The sequence below is a fragment of the Galeopterus variegatus genome, unplaced genomic scaffold (assembly GCF_000696425.1).
Source record: "Galeopterus variegatus unplaced genomic scaffold, G_variegatus-3.0.2 Scaffold409, whole genome shotgun sequence".
NCBI classification, from domain to species: domain Eukaryota; kingdom Metazoa; phylum Chordata; class Mammalia; order Dermoptera; family Cynocephalidae; genus Galeopterus; species Galeopterus variegatus.
In genome coordinates this window covers 2,848-17,604 of record NW_007726520.1, presented here as the reverse complement: position 1 = coordinate 17,604, position 14,757 = coordinate 2,848, and the positions used below count along the sequence as shown (strand labels likewise).

At 43.4% G+C, this 14,757-nt stretch overlaps 1 protein-coding gene across 1 annotated transcript; it reads left to right on the top strand.

Moving 5' to 3' along the window:
* Positions 1 to 3,839: 3,839 nt before the first annotated feature.
* Positions 3,840 to 9,835, top strand: LOC103587041 (peptidyl-prolyl cis-trans isomerase-like 1; the record flags this gene model as incomplete). The annotated part of the gene is made up of 2 exons (XM_008568438.1): positions 3,840 to 4,083; positions 9,681 to 9,835. Coding segments are annotated over exons 1-2 (211 nt in total), but the record flags the coding sequence as incomplete, so codon positions are not given.
* Positions 9,836 to 14,757: the final 4,922 nt, after the last annotated feature.

The window sequence follows — 14,757 nt, the reverse complement described above, 5'->3', positions numbered from 1 at the left end:
AAGCCAATCCATGATACTAGAAGGCAGAAAGGGGTTACCTTTGGGGAGGTAGGAAGGGGTAATGATTAGTAGAAGGTTCTTGAGGAGTTGGAAACATTTTATTTCTTGATTTGATTTGATTGGACTCCTCCTGACTTCTGGCTAACTCTAACTTATTTTCTGGATCTCGCCTCAGGCTCCAGGGGAAACCTCATACTGCCAGAAGCTTCCCTGGGGTAACAGAGTTCAGGAAGCACCGTAGGCTTCTTTATTACATCCCTCCTTCCACTCTCCTATAGCTATGAGTTTAACTGTCCATCTCTCCTAGAATGTGAGTTTCTTTAGGGTAGGGCACTCTGTGTGTGACTCATCTCTGTCTCCTAAGTGTCTAGTGGCTGGCAGGTGCTCCAGAAAAAGATCTAGGGAAAGGGCTGGCCAGTTATCTCACTTGGCTAGAACGTGGTGCTGATAACACCAAGATCAAGGGTTCGAATCCTCATACTGACCAGCCGCCAAAAAAAAAATTTAGGGAGAAGGTGACCTTGGAGGTGGCTTGTAAGTATTCAGCCATTGGAGCCTGGGAATGAATATTTCAAGCAAAGGCATAGGAGTGAGAAGATTCAGAAGGAGGGAAGACATGAGCATGTTCAAGGAAGCTGGAAATGTTGATCTGGTTGAGGCCAAGGCTATCTATAGAAGGAAAAAAAAATCTATAAAGGTCAGTTTGACGTAGCCAGGAAGAACTTGAATGCTAGGACTTTAATCTGTGGGCAATGGGAAACCACTGAAAGATTTTGAGCAGGGGTGTGACATGATCAGCACTCTGATATGGGCATATATATCTGGTGGGAGAATGAATGCTAGATTGAAAAACTTAATGTTTGAAAGTTCAAGGGGAAAAACTATTTTGATGGTCTAGGTAAAAGGAATGGAAGAACGAGAACCCACTCAAGAAATATTTCTGAGGTATAATAGACTCAAAATGCTGCCAGGAGTGGTGGCAGGGGAAAGGTTTGGGTTTCAGCCCACATTAAATCCTGGTGGGCCCTGGAGCTGGTTGCTTTCTCCTGTTGCTTACCCTCCACTGAAAAATCTGGCCATTGAGAGACTCAGAAAAGATCATGGATGTGAAAGTATGCAGTAAACCGTAATGTGTGTGGGGATGTAGATGAGAGAGAATGAGGAGTCAGAGCTATGTCTGGAGACTAGGGTGAGTGGGGCACAGAGGAAGAACCGGTTTGGGGAAGAGGAAGGGAAGGGAGAAATGATGGGTACATTTCTTTAGTGTTGGCCTCTGTTGAGATTTAGAAAAGCCCATGACAAGGTTCCCAGGTTGTTACAGAATCCTGTGTAACAGAATTGCTTGTGAGTTTGTGCCTTTGTTCTGAGCAGCCACTGGAGGCTCCCTCTGCTCAGGGTCTAGTGCAGAACAGGCCCTATATGAATATTGAACTGAACTAGGACATAGTCACTAACATGGGCTCTTAATCTGCTTGGAGAGATGAGAATTTGACACAAGCAGTTAAACAACAGTGGAAGGCAGCACAGAATTAGAGACCAAGAAAAGAGGAGAGGAGAGAGGTTTTCTGAAGGAGCTGGGACAAAGCCATGGGCAAGGCTTGGGAAGCACTGCAAGGGAAGATAACAGCCTGGGCAAAAGCCTAGAGGTGGGAATGTTGGTGGCACATTTAGGGCATAGATAAAATAGTACGAAATCAGGAGAGGTCAGTGAGGGGCCAATGGTGAAGGGCCTTCAAGCCTAAGTCAAGTGGTTCTGATTTTATTTAAATAGGGAAAAGGAAACCCTTCAACATTTCTGGGCAAAGAAGTGACACAAGACATTTCAGAAGAAAGGTTCTGACTGCTGTGGGTGTATAGGATGGATTAGTGGGGGAAAGCCAAAAGGCAAACCCAGCAAGGGGGCTTCTGAAATAACGGTGGTGTTACAGCAGTGGAAATGGGAAGGAAGGGATACAATTTGGTGATATCCGGAAAAAAAGTATTGACAGGTTTTGGTGATGAGTCACTTAAAGTGAGCAGATGGAAAGGAAATGATCCTCAGGTTTCCAGCCTGAAAAATGATATTTCTGTAAAAATTTATAATTTTATTTTTAATAAAGCACACTTATTCAGAAGATACATTAAGCTTAGATACAGAATAAACGAAGTTAAATACAAGCCACTCTGACGTTAATGTGAACTATCAGTTATGACTTAAAAAAGGAAGCCAGGCCTCTCTGTCTTCCTTTAGTCACTGACACCCAATGTTCTCTTGGGGACAAAAAGGACAACAACAAAAGCCTCCTGAGGAAGGACTTTAGAATGAGACAGCAAAACACTGTCTTATTCTTGTGCAAAACCCCAGTGCATACTCACTGTGCCCTAAGCTTCCAAAGATACACAGTAAGGAACTACATAAGATCCACAGAAAGGCAACTCAAATAACAAACAAAACAGACCAATGATGAAGACTTTTCCATCCAGCTCAAGGGTCACAGGATGGGCATGACTGAGACTGCAGGAGATGTAAAATTAATTATACTTTACATTAGCACAGCACTCATTAGTTTAAGGTGTACTTCTCTGTCCATTATTCATTCAACAAAAGCTGAGCACCCTGAGCTGAGTACTACGCAAGGAAGGCACAAAGATGAAGGAGGTTCAGTTCCTTTCTCAAGTTCACTGTCTAGTGTTTCTTTACAACCTTATACATCCTTATTTCCGCTTGACAATTAAGCACACGAGGGTTTAAGGCCGGCCTGTGGCTCACTCGGGAGAGTGCGGTGCTGATAACACCAAGGCCATGGGTTCGGATCCTATATAGGGATGGCCGGTTTGCTCAATGGCTGAGCGTGGCGCTGACAACACCAAGTCAAGGGTTAAGATCCCCTTACCGGTCATCTTTAAAAAAAAAAAAGGACACGAGGGTTGAACTGTGGCTAAGAGCAGAAGCTCACCAGCTGAGATATTTTAAGCATATTCAACCTGTCAGGCTCACTTTCCTCAAAGTAAACAGTAATATCTACCTTGTGGGGTTTTGAAGATTAAGAAAGAAAATACACAACAAAGTGCTTAACTTGATTCCTTGCAGGCACATGATAAGCATTCATTCAGCCATCATTATTAAGTGGTGTACAAAGCATTTACATAGAAGTTTATTTACCCCATTTCATTCTTTTCCTCCCTCCAAACCTCCTCTGGCCCTGAACAAACCCTCCTAACAACTTTGGGTCACCATCTATCCAAGCCAGTCATTTTAAGCCTTACTCTTGTTCTGATCCCTTTGACTTACATATTCCTGCCTCTCCCTTTCCTTATCTCTCATTTTCTTACCGGCCTCTCCTCTTCTCTCCCCTGACTCCTTGCCTTTGGAGACTAGAGGCTCAGATTTGCTGTATGGCTACGGGCAAATAAGTCATTTAACAGCTGATTCTCAGTTTCGACACCTGAAAAATGGGAACAGTACTACCTACTTTACAGGATTGCTTTGTGGAAAGTGCAAGCGCTGTGTAAACCGTACAGCGCCTTAGAAATACTCGTTACTGTCACCTCTTTATTCCTTTTCCTTTTCTTCCTCTTCCTGTTCCTGACCAATTGTAGGACTAAGAAATTCTTCGAATTGAATGTTAGGAAATAACTCCAATCAGAGTGCAGATTTGCTGGTTGTTCCGCCTTCCATATCTAAAGGAGCCAATCAGATTGCCTGGAGAGTGGCGCGGTATCGCCACTTGGAGACCACCTGTAACAGGGCTTGCAGTATTCTCTGTTCTTAAGCCCAGCCTCTCCTCGCCTCGCATCCCAGTTTCCCGGTCTTGGGTGAAGAGTACACCTTAGTATTCTCTGTTCTTAAGCCCAGCCTCTCCTCGCCTCGCATCCCAGTTTCCCGGTCTTGGGAGAAGAGTACACCTTCTTCCTTGTCCAAGCCCCCAAATTCTGGCATCGAAAGGGTTGAACGGCGGAGACCGGAAGTGTGCGCAGTAGCGGCGGATCCCTAGCGAATCGACGCCGGAAGTAGCCGTAGCTAGGGAACTACTCCTCAGGCCTCACTATGGCGGCGATTCCCCCAGACTCTTGGCAGCCGCCCAACGTTTACCTGGAGACCAGGTGAGGGGGGTTGGACTTCTGGGGCTGGGCTGGCTGAGGCGACGCGGAGCCTCGCCGCAGGACTCGGATCCCGGCGCGCTCCTCCGGAAGCCCGGCCTCCACGTGGAGGGACGTGGAGCGGCGGTCGTGAGGTCCCCCCGAGGGCTGGAGGGGACCGCCACCGCCCGCGTCCAAGCTCCGCACTGACTCGCGCGGAGACCGCAGCGACTGCTGCCTGTTGTCCTCCTCCCTCCACCACGTTCGTTCCTTCACTCACACATTCATTCATTCATTCATTCATTCAAGCCAGGCACGTAGGATCTGGAATTTAAGGATACAGAGGTGGATAAAACACACAGTCCTGCCTTTAGGATCTTACGGTATAGTGAGGGAGGCAGATATGTAAATGTTATATAAGTAGTACTGTTGTGTGAGCTAATTACATAAAAATACAGGAAGAAGCACATTTTCCCCTTTATCAAAGAATGATATGATAATGATAACCAATTTGCTAATGACATACCCTGATGTATGTATGCCACCACATTTAGTTTAATCCTCCCGGCAACTCAAATCGTGAAGGTATTATTTTACCTCCTCCTCTACAATTTTAGCAGGAGAAATGCCAAAATTTACAAATTAAATGGCTTGACCAAAGTTTGCTGGCCTCACATGCTAGGTTCTTTAGGTTCATTCCATTATTTCTTGGAAAAAGTTCAAAGTGAGCTTTCCAAGATAGGACAAGGGATCCTGCTTAAAAACCTTAAATAACTTTTTGCTGCTGTAACAGTGTAAAGTTAAAACTTCTTGGTGTGGCATTCAAGGTGATTTTTTTCATCTGGCCATTGCCTACTTGCCCTTCAGCAGCAGCCAGGAGCCAGCCAAGGTCTCTCTGCCTGTCTTTCTGTTCTGCCCATGCTGCTTTCAACCAGAGCACAGCGTTCTCTTGGCCCCTCTATATTTGCTCATGTTCCCCTTGCTCCTTGGCCATCTTCTTCCCCACCTTCTTGTATGGCAAAATTCTACTTCAGGACCCAACCTGTAATTTCTGGACTCCCCTGTTAGTATATTTTTAAGCTACAAAATAAATTGAAATTTAGATCCAAGCAATGTAGAGGTGTGTAGAGTAAAAAAGTAAGAGCCACCCCTTTCCTGAAAACACTATCAATAGTTTGTTGGCTGAACATCCTTTTCTTTTCTATGTACATATAAACATCTTTGTTTTATATTTAACAAAAATAGGATCATATGATCATACTGTATGTGTTTTTTTCTGTAATTTACTTTTCGTTCACTAATGTGAGAGGACTTCAAAAAGATCATGGAGGGCCGGCCCGGTGGCGCACTCGGTAGAGTGTGGCTCTTGCGAGTGCGGCGGCACTCCTGCCGAGGGTTCGGATCCCATATAGAGACCAGTCTGCTCACTGGTTGAGCGCGGTGCGGGCGCGACACAGAGGGTTACGATCCCGTTGCCGGTCACAGTACGGGGCGCGACACTGAGGGTTGCGATCCTGTTACCGGTCACGAAAAAAGACAAAAAGGAAAAAAAAAAAAGATCATGGAAAAATGGAATTAAAAGATAAAACTGAAAGATACAAACTTTTTCTCAACATAAGTTCTATCAAGTTCAAGACACTTTTGTAAGCAATAATACCAGCCATTTAATCCATCCCTAAAGAACTGAGGGTCTTGAGAATTTAACCATGCCAGTGCAGTCTTTTTTTACATTATTAACTGAAAAATGGGTGCCCTTTGAAGATTTAAGGCTAAGAAACAAAAAGTCAGAAGAAGCCAAATCAGGACTATAAAGTGGACGCCTAATGATTTGCCAGCAAAACTCTCACAAAATTGCCCTTGTTTGATGAGAGGAATGAGCAGGAACATTGTCCTGGTGGAGTTGAACTCTCTGGTGAAGCTTTGGTTAACTTTCTCAAAACACTCTCATAATAAACAGATGTTATCGTTCTTTGGCCCTCCAGAAAGTTAACAAGGAAAATGCCTCAGCATCCCAAAACACTACTTGTAAAGCTAGGGCTCACAGACCCCTTGAGCCCGTTGTCCAGACTGGGTCATAAAACCCTCCACGTGCAGGTCTACGAGCTTGGTAATAGGAAAAGGTCCTGGGAGCCGTGGGTGAAAAATTGATAGGTTTTATTCAGAGCTAGGAGCAGCCACCCAATGGCTTCCCGGAATGTCTCAAGATGGCCATCTATCAGAGCCTTAGTCCTTTATACTTAAGTCCATAACCCAAAACACTTGGGTGCACATGTGCAATCACATTAGACAATAACAAGGAACACCTGGGCACACGTGCATATTAACATCAGATGTTGGGCAAGATTCTGAACATCTGTGGGGCCCTGATCATTTTTTTTTATATTTTCCCAACTCTACTGCCATAACCTTTGCTCCTGACTCGTTTGCTTTTGCTTTGACTCGGCAACTTCTACTTGGTAGTGTGGGCCAAAATTAAGGCTGAGGCAGAAATAATTTCATGAAGGTTTATTGAGAACCAAATGTAAGGATTGACCTGGGAAACACAAACCAACAAAGTGGAGAAGTGCTCCAAAGTCTATTACAAGCTGAAAGATTTTATGGGAAAATTTGGAAAAGGGAGGGGGACTCCCCACACCAGAGTTGTCCCATATTCATTGGTGAGTAAAATACAGAATTACAACCATTAGTTACAGATTACAGCACATTAAGCAAAACGTGTCCATGTGCAGGATGATGCTTCAGCTAATCTTAAAGATAACTTTGCTTGGGCCGACCCAGTGGCGCACTTGGGTGAGTGCGGTGCTGGGAGCGCCAAGGCCGCGGGTTTGGATCCTATATAGGGATGGCCGGTGGGCTCACTGGCTGAGCGTGGTGCGGGCGACGCCAAGCCAAGGGTTGTGATCCCCTTACCGGTCACATAAAAAAAAAAAAAAGACAAAAAAGATAACTTTGCTGTTTACTCAGAATTAGCATACTATACATTCATTGGTACATCAACAATTTTAAGAACTTACATGAACTCTTTAAGAACAATGTCTCACCCAAGTCATGAGGCCCCCTTCAAGGCAATTGATATTGTTTTGAGAACTGCTTGTGTAGCTGAGTCAGCTGCAAGTCATCAGTAGCCACTGCCGTGATTGTGCTTTGTCTTCAGGATCATACTGGTAAATCCATGTTTCATCTCCTGTTACAGTTATTTGGAGAAATGCTTCAGGATCTTAACTTCACTTGTTTAAAATTTCCATGGAAAGTTCTGCTTTTGTCTGCAACTGATCTGGGTGCAACAGTCTTGGCACCCTTTGAGCAGAAATTTTGTTCAACTTTAATTTTTTAGTCAGAAATGTGTAAGCTGAACCAATTGAGGAGTCTATAGTGTTGGCTATTGTTTCTGCTGTTAACCATCCATCCTCTTCAATTAGGGCACAAACAGGAGTAATTTTTTCCTTGCAAATTGATATGGATCATCTGCTGCTGCAGGCTTCATCTCCAACATCATCTCGTCCCTTCTTAAAACAAGTTATCCATGTGTAAACTGCTGATTTCTTTGGGGCATTGTCCCCACAAACTTTTCATAAAGCATCAGTGATTTCACCATTCTTCCACCCAAGCTTCACCATCAATTTGATGTTTGTTCTTGCTTCAGTTTTAGCAGAATTCATGTTGCTCTGATAGGGGCTCTTTTCAAACTGATGTGTTAACCTTCTTAGTGCCTCAAACTAGACCCTGTTCAGACAAGTTGTAACAAGTTACTGAGAGTTTATTTTGATGCAAAAAAAAGTTTGCAATCCATGCATAGTTTTTTCCTGTACTAATCTTCCGTGAACTTTTTGAAGACTTGTCGTACATATTGCTGCTCATAGTATGGATGGTTCAAATTTTAGTCATTTCCTCTTTCAAGGACTTGTAAATTACTTTTTTGCTGTGAAAAATACTGGAATGAACATCCTTGCACATTGTATCCTTAGGCACTTTTATAAAATTCCCTAGAGAATAGATACTTAGAAGTTGAAATTGATGAGGTATGCACATTTCATACTTTTGTAAGTACTTCCTGATTGTCATTCCAAGAAGTTATTTCCTGTATTTTAAAAATATCCACCAGAATGTAAGCTCCGTGAGGGAAAAAGCACCTAGAATAGCGCCTTGCCCAGAGTAACTAACTGTTAATCTGTATTGAATGGTAGCAGTGTAAGGATGAATTGCAGGCAGAAAGGCTGTTAGAAAGCTGTTTTCTAGCACATTCCACATGTGGTTATAGAGTGTTTGTTCATACTGTGCAAGGCACTGTGCTAGGCACTGAATATCCAGGTTTGTTGGGAAGATGGAATGGTTTGGTCAGGGCCCTGGCCTCAGGTCCAGTTGGGTGTGGTTCAGCATCCTTTGTAAGCAAATTTTGTGTGTGTGTGTGTGTGTGTGTGTAGTTAGTGCGCATGTGCGCCAATGTATCTTTTTAGTTTTATTGCTATTCTTGTGTTCTTCAGAGAGAGGAGTTTTAGTGAAGTAGCCCACCCAGTGCAGCCATGCTTTCCAACCTATGGCTCCAAGGACCTTTTGGCCAGTTACCTAGCTCATAGACCTGCGTGAAGGGGTCTGGTGACCCAGTCTGGTGTGTGAGGGCTCTGGGGACCCAGCCCAGCTTGTGAAGGGTTTGTGGCCCAGTCTGTGAACGGGCTTGAGGGGTCTGTGGGCTCCAGACCCAGCCCTAGTGCAACAATTGGCCCAGTCAGTACAGGATTACCAGCGGGTAAAGGAGCCCGACAACTAGCATGGTCGCCTAGCTTTACAATTGACATGAACAGCATAAGAGCTAGACAATTGGTGCTGTGAGCAGGATGCAGACATTAGCCCGCGGCTCACAAGGTTATACAGAGTCGACTCAGTTTTCACATTCGTTGACCTTAAAGTCCAGGTGGGTAGTAGAATAGAGGGGAAGGCACCTGTCCTGTCTCATGCTTCTTCCCTTATCCTTTAGTGGTATGGGGAGAAAAAAGCATTCCTCATATTGGGTAGGTGCAAAGGTTTGAAGTAATCAGGTTTTGCCTTTTTGTACTTCCTCCCTAACACGTAAACCGTACCTTTTTTTATATTTAATTTTTTTTGAATAGGTAATATATTTACAAGGATCAAAAATACAAAAGCTTAAAAAAGGTATTCATTGGACATCTTCCTGTCTCCCCTCTACCTGGTCCCTACCCCTTTGCCAGAAACTTATGTATGTATAAATAAATATGAACTCCTGATATTTTAATGTCTTTTTGTTTTTTAATATACAAATTAAGTGTAAGAAATTTTTTCCCCTAATTTAGTGGTTGTTTATATTGGTTTCAGATGATCAGTGATTTATTTTTATATATAAGGTATTAGAATTCTGAGTTGTCCACAGTTGTTATTTAGCTTAAAAGAAATACCAGAATCCCCTGTGTGTTTTACTCAAAAGAGATAATCTGTGTTTATGTTACTTGCATTGTGTTGTTTTCCTTTGCTGAAGATGAAATCCAGTGGTTGTCACAATTTCATTAGTTGTAAGCTTGAAAATCAAGAGTCCTGGAGCGTTCCCATAATACTCCTGTCTGCCATGATCTTGTTCTTGACTGGACCTGTGCTGTCCTCTTCCCCTGCAGCATGGGAATCATTGTGTTGGAGCTGTACTGGAAGCATGCTCCAAAGACCTGTAAGAACTTTGCTGAGCTGGCTCGTCGTGGTTACTACAATGGCACCAAATTCCACAGAATCATCAAAGATTTCATGATCCAGGGCGGTGACCCAACAGGGACAGGTACAGTTAAGCCAGCATTGGTTTTTGAAATCTTACTCTGTCATAACTGGGTGATAAGGCAGCCAGAGCTCACTTTTTTGGTGGCTGATTGGTACAGGGATCTAAACCCATGACCCTGATGTTACAAGTCTGCAGTTTAATCAACTGAGCTAACCAGCCAGCAGAGCTCTTTTCCACTTACCAGGCATTGGTTGATTCTGGTGACAGCTCCTGTCTTCCCCAGACACACGTGCAAAATTGACTAGAAACCAACCTTGACTCCTGGGCTTGGTAGAGTTACTCATAACTTCCATGTATAACTCACTAAGAGTAAATAATATTTTCCTGAATTGTAGTGATGCATAGAGTAGTCTCATCAATCAGAAGTAAAGAAAAATATCATCTGCAATGTTTTGAGAAAAATAAAATACTGAGTTCTTTCATTGATTTATTCATTTAACAAATACTGAGCATCTGCTTTGTGTTGGATACTTTTCTAAGCTGTAGGGATATAACTGTAAGCAACTGCTCTCACTAAAGCAGGAAAAGGGTGTGGGGATGCAATTTTAGATGAAAGTTAGGGAAGTTATCTCTGAACACATGTTATTGGAGCAGAGGTCTGAATGAAGAGAATGAACCTTGTGACTGGTGGGAGAGCATTCTAGATGGCACAGAGGCCCTGAGGCAGGAGCCTGTGTTGGAAATCATGTAGTACTTAGTAGGGTAAGGTAGAGACTTTGGGTTTTACTCTGAGTCAGATAGGAGCCATTGGAGAGTTTTAAGCAAAAGAGTGATGTGATCTGACCTATGCTTTTAAAAGATCACTCTAGCTGCTGTTTAGAGAATAGATGTAGGGGCAAGAATGGGAGCTGGAGACCACTTAGCAGTCTGCTGTAGTCATCCAGTCGAGAAATGTGGTTGGACCAGGCCAATAATAGAAAAGGTGGTAAGAGGTGACTGGATTCAGGTTACATTTTGATAGAGAGCCAATGGGATTTGCTGACAGATAGGATGGGTGGTATTAGAGAAGGAGATGGTCAAGGATGACTTCAAGGTTTCTGGCCTGAATTTACTGAAATGGGGAATGCTGATGGGAGAGGAGGAGGTTTGGAGGGGGAAGATCATGAAATTGGTGTTGGGCATATTACATTTGAAACACTTAAAGGTTTTCAAGTAGACATGTTGAATAAGTAGTTGGATATAAATGGCAGTTAAGGAAAGGTTTCACATGAAGTATTAATTTGGGAATTATTGACATTTAGATGGGATTTGCTAGTGAAACTGGTGGAACGCTTACTCGATCAAGGGTTCTTGCATCTCAGTCTGCTTTTTCTCTGATAATTCTTGCTCTTTTGCCTTTAAACAAGCTTGGTTCTCTCTGTGGCAGTCTTTTTTCAGGCTTACTCTTTGTCATTATCCTTTATGGCCAGAGCATCCAATTTTTTCAATGTATATGGACACATTTCAAAATATAGAATATACAGAAAAGTAAAAAAAGGGGGGGAATTTCAATGTATATGGACACATTTCAAAATATAGAATATACAGAAAAGTAAAAAAAGGGGGGGGAAGGGGCCTTCCCGTGGCTCACTCGGTAGAGTGCGGTGCTGACAACACCAAGGCCACGGGTTCGGATCCCACATAGGGATGGCCGGTTTGCTCACTGGCTGAGCGTGGTGCTGACAACACCAAGTCAAGGGTTAAGATACCCTTACCGGTCATCTTTAAAAAAAAGGGGGGGGGGAAATCACTCATAAGCATAGTTCCTAAAGATTTCTAACCGCCATTATCTAATCTCACAATATCCCACCTCTCAGAAATGAGCAATGTTAACCTTTGGTGATGGTGACCATGACTCTAGACATCTTTCTTTTCAGATTTGTTGTTTAAAGGATGGCTGGATGGATAACTGAATAGCTAGGTGGAAGTAATTTCAGAAGGGGATATGCTATGCCTGCTATTGTTTTTAAAACAAACGGTATTACATTTAATTTTGTATATATTTAGAAAATTTGACTTCCTGCTGTGAAAGATGAGGAAATTAGTACTTAAATTTCTGCCCATTCTCATCCCCCCTCCTACTTTTTGTTGTTAGTTTTATTATTTTCTGTTTCACCCATAATTCCTTCAGCTACAGTGTGGGTTCTACATTTCAGTGGATTTAGTGCTCGCCACTCTGCTTTTATCTTCACAAGTACTAGAGGGAAGATTTCTTGTCCAGTGGTTTTTATGGCAAAGGCTGGAGGGTGTTATATTTTTTAATTCATTCATGTTTGTTGGGCTTGGGCTCACACCCTTCAAACCTGTTGTACAGACTGTGTCACAGACCCCTCACATGCCAGGCTGGGTCACAGACCCCTCACATGCAGGTCGCGAGCTAGGTAATTGAGAATGATCCTGGAAGCCGTTGGCAGAGTTGACAGGTTCATTCCAATGTGAGCTCGGTCCTCAGCTTCCTCAGCAGCAGCAGCAGCTTACAGCAGCCTCCAGCAGCAGTAGCAGTGGAATCCTGGGGGCCCTGGTAGCAACAGCCTAGTAGGGGGCGCCCTGGGGGCAGGGGACACTGTGGATCAGAGCCATTTGTCCATTATACTTAAGTCAGATAACCCAGGAACACCTGGGTGCACGTCAGACAACTAAAGAACACCTGAGCGCATGTGCACAATTACAGACAATAACCAAGGAATACCTGGGCACACGTGCGCAGTTATTTACATCAAACTCAGCAGGATTCCGAACAGCCGAGGGATCCTGACCATTTACCTTCACTTTCCCTACTGTGTTTTAAGAATTTCTGTCCATTGCCTTTATACTTGAAAAAGACCATGATTGGGCAGCAGGATTCCGAACAGCCGAGGGATCCTGACCATTTACCTTCACTTTCCCTACTGTGTTTAAGAATTTCTGTCCATTGCCTTTATACTTGAAAAAGACCATGATTGGATATACTGTTCTTGGGCCATATTCATTTCCTCAGATCTTTTTAGACATTCTGATCTATCACCTCCTGGTTTGAACATGGTTTTAGAGAATGCTAAGGCCAGGTTTACCCCTTCCTTCGGTTCAGGGAAAACTTTCTGATTTCCATTTCTGAATATTTTCTCTGTTATACTTACTGGATTTTCTATTTCAGCAAACTAGTCATTCTTTGTTTTATCACCTTTGCCTTTGATATCTATCACATTTCTTTTGATAGTTTGAGATGATTTTTTTCCTTTTTTTCCCTGCATTCACTGAAATAATCTCAGACCTTCACTCTGTGCATTATTCAATTTTCAGTCATGTCTATTCTGTTCTTTACTGTTCTAATTTATTTATTAGCTCTTTATTGGTGTCATTTGGGTCTCAGTTTGTTTTCACTCTGCAACCCTTTCACCTTATTCTGTGATTTATTATGTTGTCTTTGAGTTTTGTTTTATTAGAGTCTTCTTTCTTTTTTTTATTGGTGGCTGGCTGGTACAGGGACTTAAACCTTTAACCTTGGTGTGTGATCAGCACCATGCTATAACCAACTGAGCTAACCGACCAGCCTTAGATTCTTATTTCTGTTGAATAATCTGTAGATTGAGACAGCATTGGAGAAGCCACTTCTTGGGCTTTGTTTTCTCCCAGACTGAGTTCCTGAGGTATTTTTCCTTCCTTCCCCCTCTCTTTCTGTCCTTCCGTTTGTTGTGGGATGTAGTTTCTGTGCCATTTCTTTTCATCTTATCCATGCTTGATGTCAGCACCTATGTTGTCCCTACCTTTTATTTGCTCAGATACGGTGTAAGTGGATTCTCCTTGTCATTCTCCCCACCTGTGTAGAATCAGTTGCTGTCCCACTCCCAGTACTAGGTTCCTTTCTCTCTGTTTTCTTCTAGCCTGGGGAGGTGTGAGAGAAAACTGGAGCTCAACTGGAGCCCCTTGTGTGAGGGCTAGCTTCTGTTCTGTCTTCCCAGACACTATTCAAGCCCTGTTCCAGGGCCCCCTCTAGCAGCCAGTGGTGTCCCTATACACTTCCACCCTGATCTGAGTAGTTCCCCACGTATGGCCCAATGCCTCCAAAGGTGTCGAGCCCTGGTTGTCTGCCTGCACTCCTGAGCCGCTGTGGTGTGTGTGGGCTTCTGCTCTCAAGGGCTTCTTCTTAACTTTTTCAGGGCTGCTCACCCCCTCCCTCTGTTGGTTTCTCAAAATTGGAGGGTATTTGTCATTGATGACCACACTGCTGGAAACCTCCCAGGCTCCCAAGCCAGGGTGGGGGGGTGCCAAGGGCCTCAGCCACGCCCTGTGATGTCCCATTCAGCCCAGTGGCAACTGAACCACTACCATCAGAAAGCCCCCAGGCTCCCCAGCAGGGGTTGGGATAGCCCGCTGGCCTTAGCCATGCTCCCCCCAACCCCCTCCACAACCAGGCCAGTGAAGGAGCCAGCCCTACCCCCCAGCTCCACCTCCATCCCCTTCCCCCCTCCCACTGCTCTGCAACATCTTTGAATGTAAAAAAATAATAATAATAAATAAATTTTTAAAAATTAATTATGAGACTGTTAGGCTGAGACAGCTCCAGTGCCTTGGGCTCCTATGTAAATAAACAAATCAGAAACCATTAAGTAACTTCTAACTAGAGACTTTCCACTTTAACCAATCAAATATTTCCTTTGTCTTGCTTCAGGGAATAGCTTACAAAAGCTTTCCCTACCTTCCCCTCAGTCGAGCCCAAACTGCTTGTAGTTTGATGCCGCCCAATTCGTAAATCACAGTCAGCTCAAATAAACTCCTTAAAATTAAAAAAAAGAAAAACAAAAGAAAAATTGTAGAGTATTTGTGAGAATTCTCAGCATGACACTCCTTTCCTGACTACTACCTTCAGGGATTGCAAGCAGGAGAATCTTCTACTTCTTTCCTTGACCAATTCTTTTAGGAATTTTTAGAAAGCTTGTTTTCTTTTCTTATTTGGTTGATGCTGG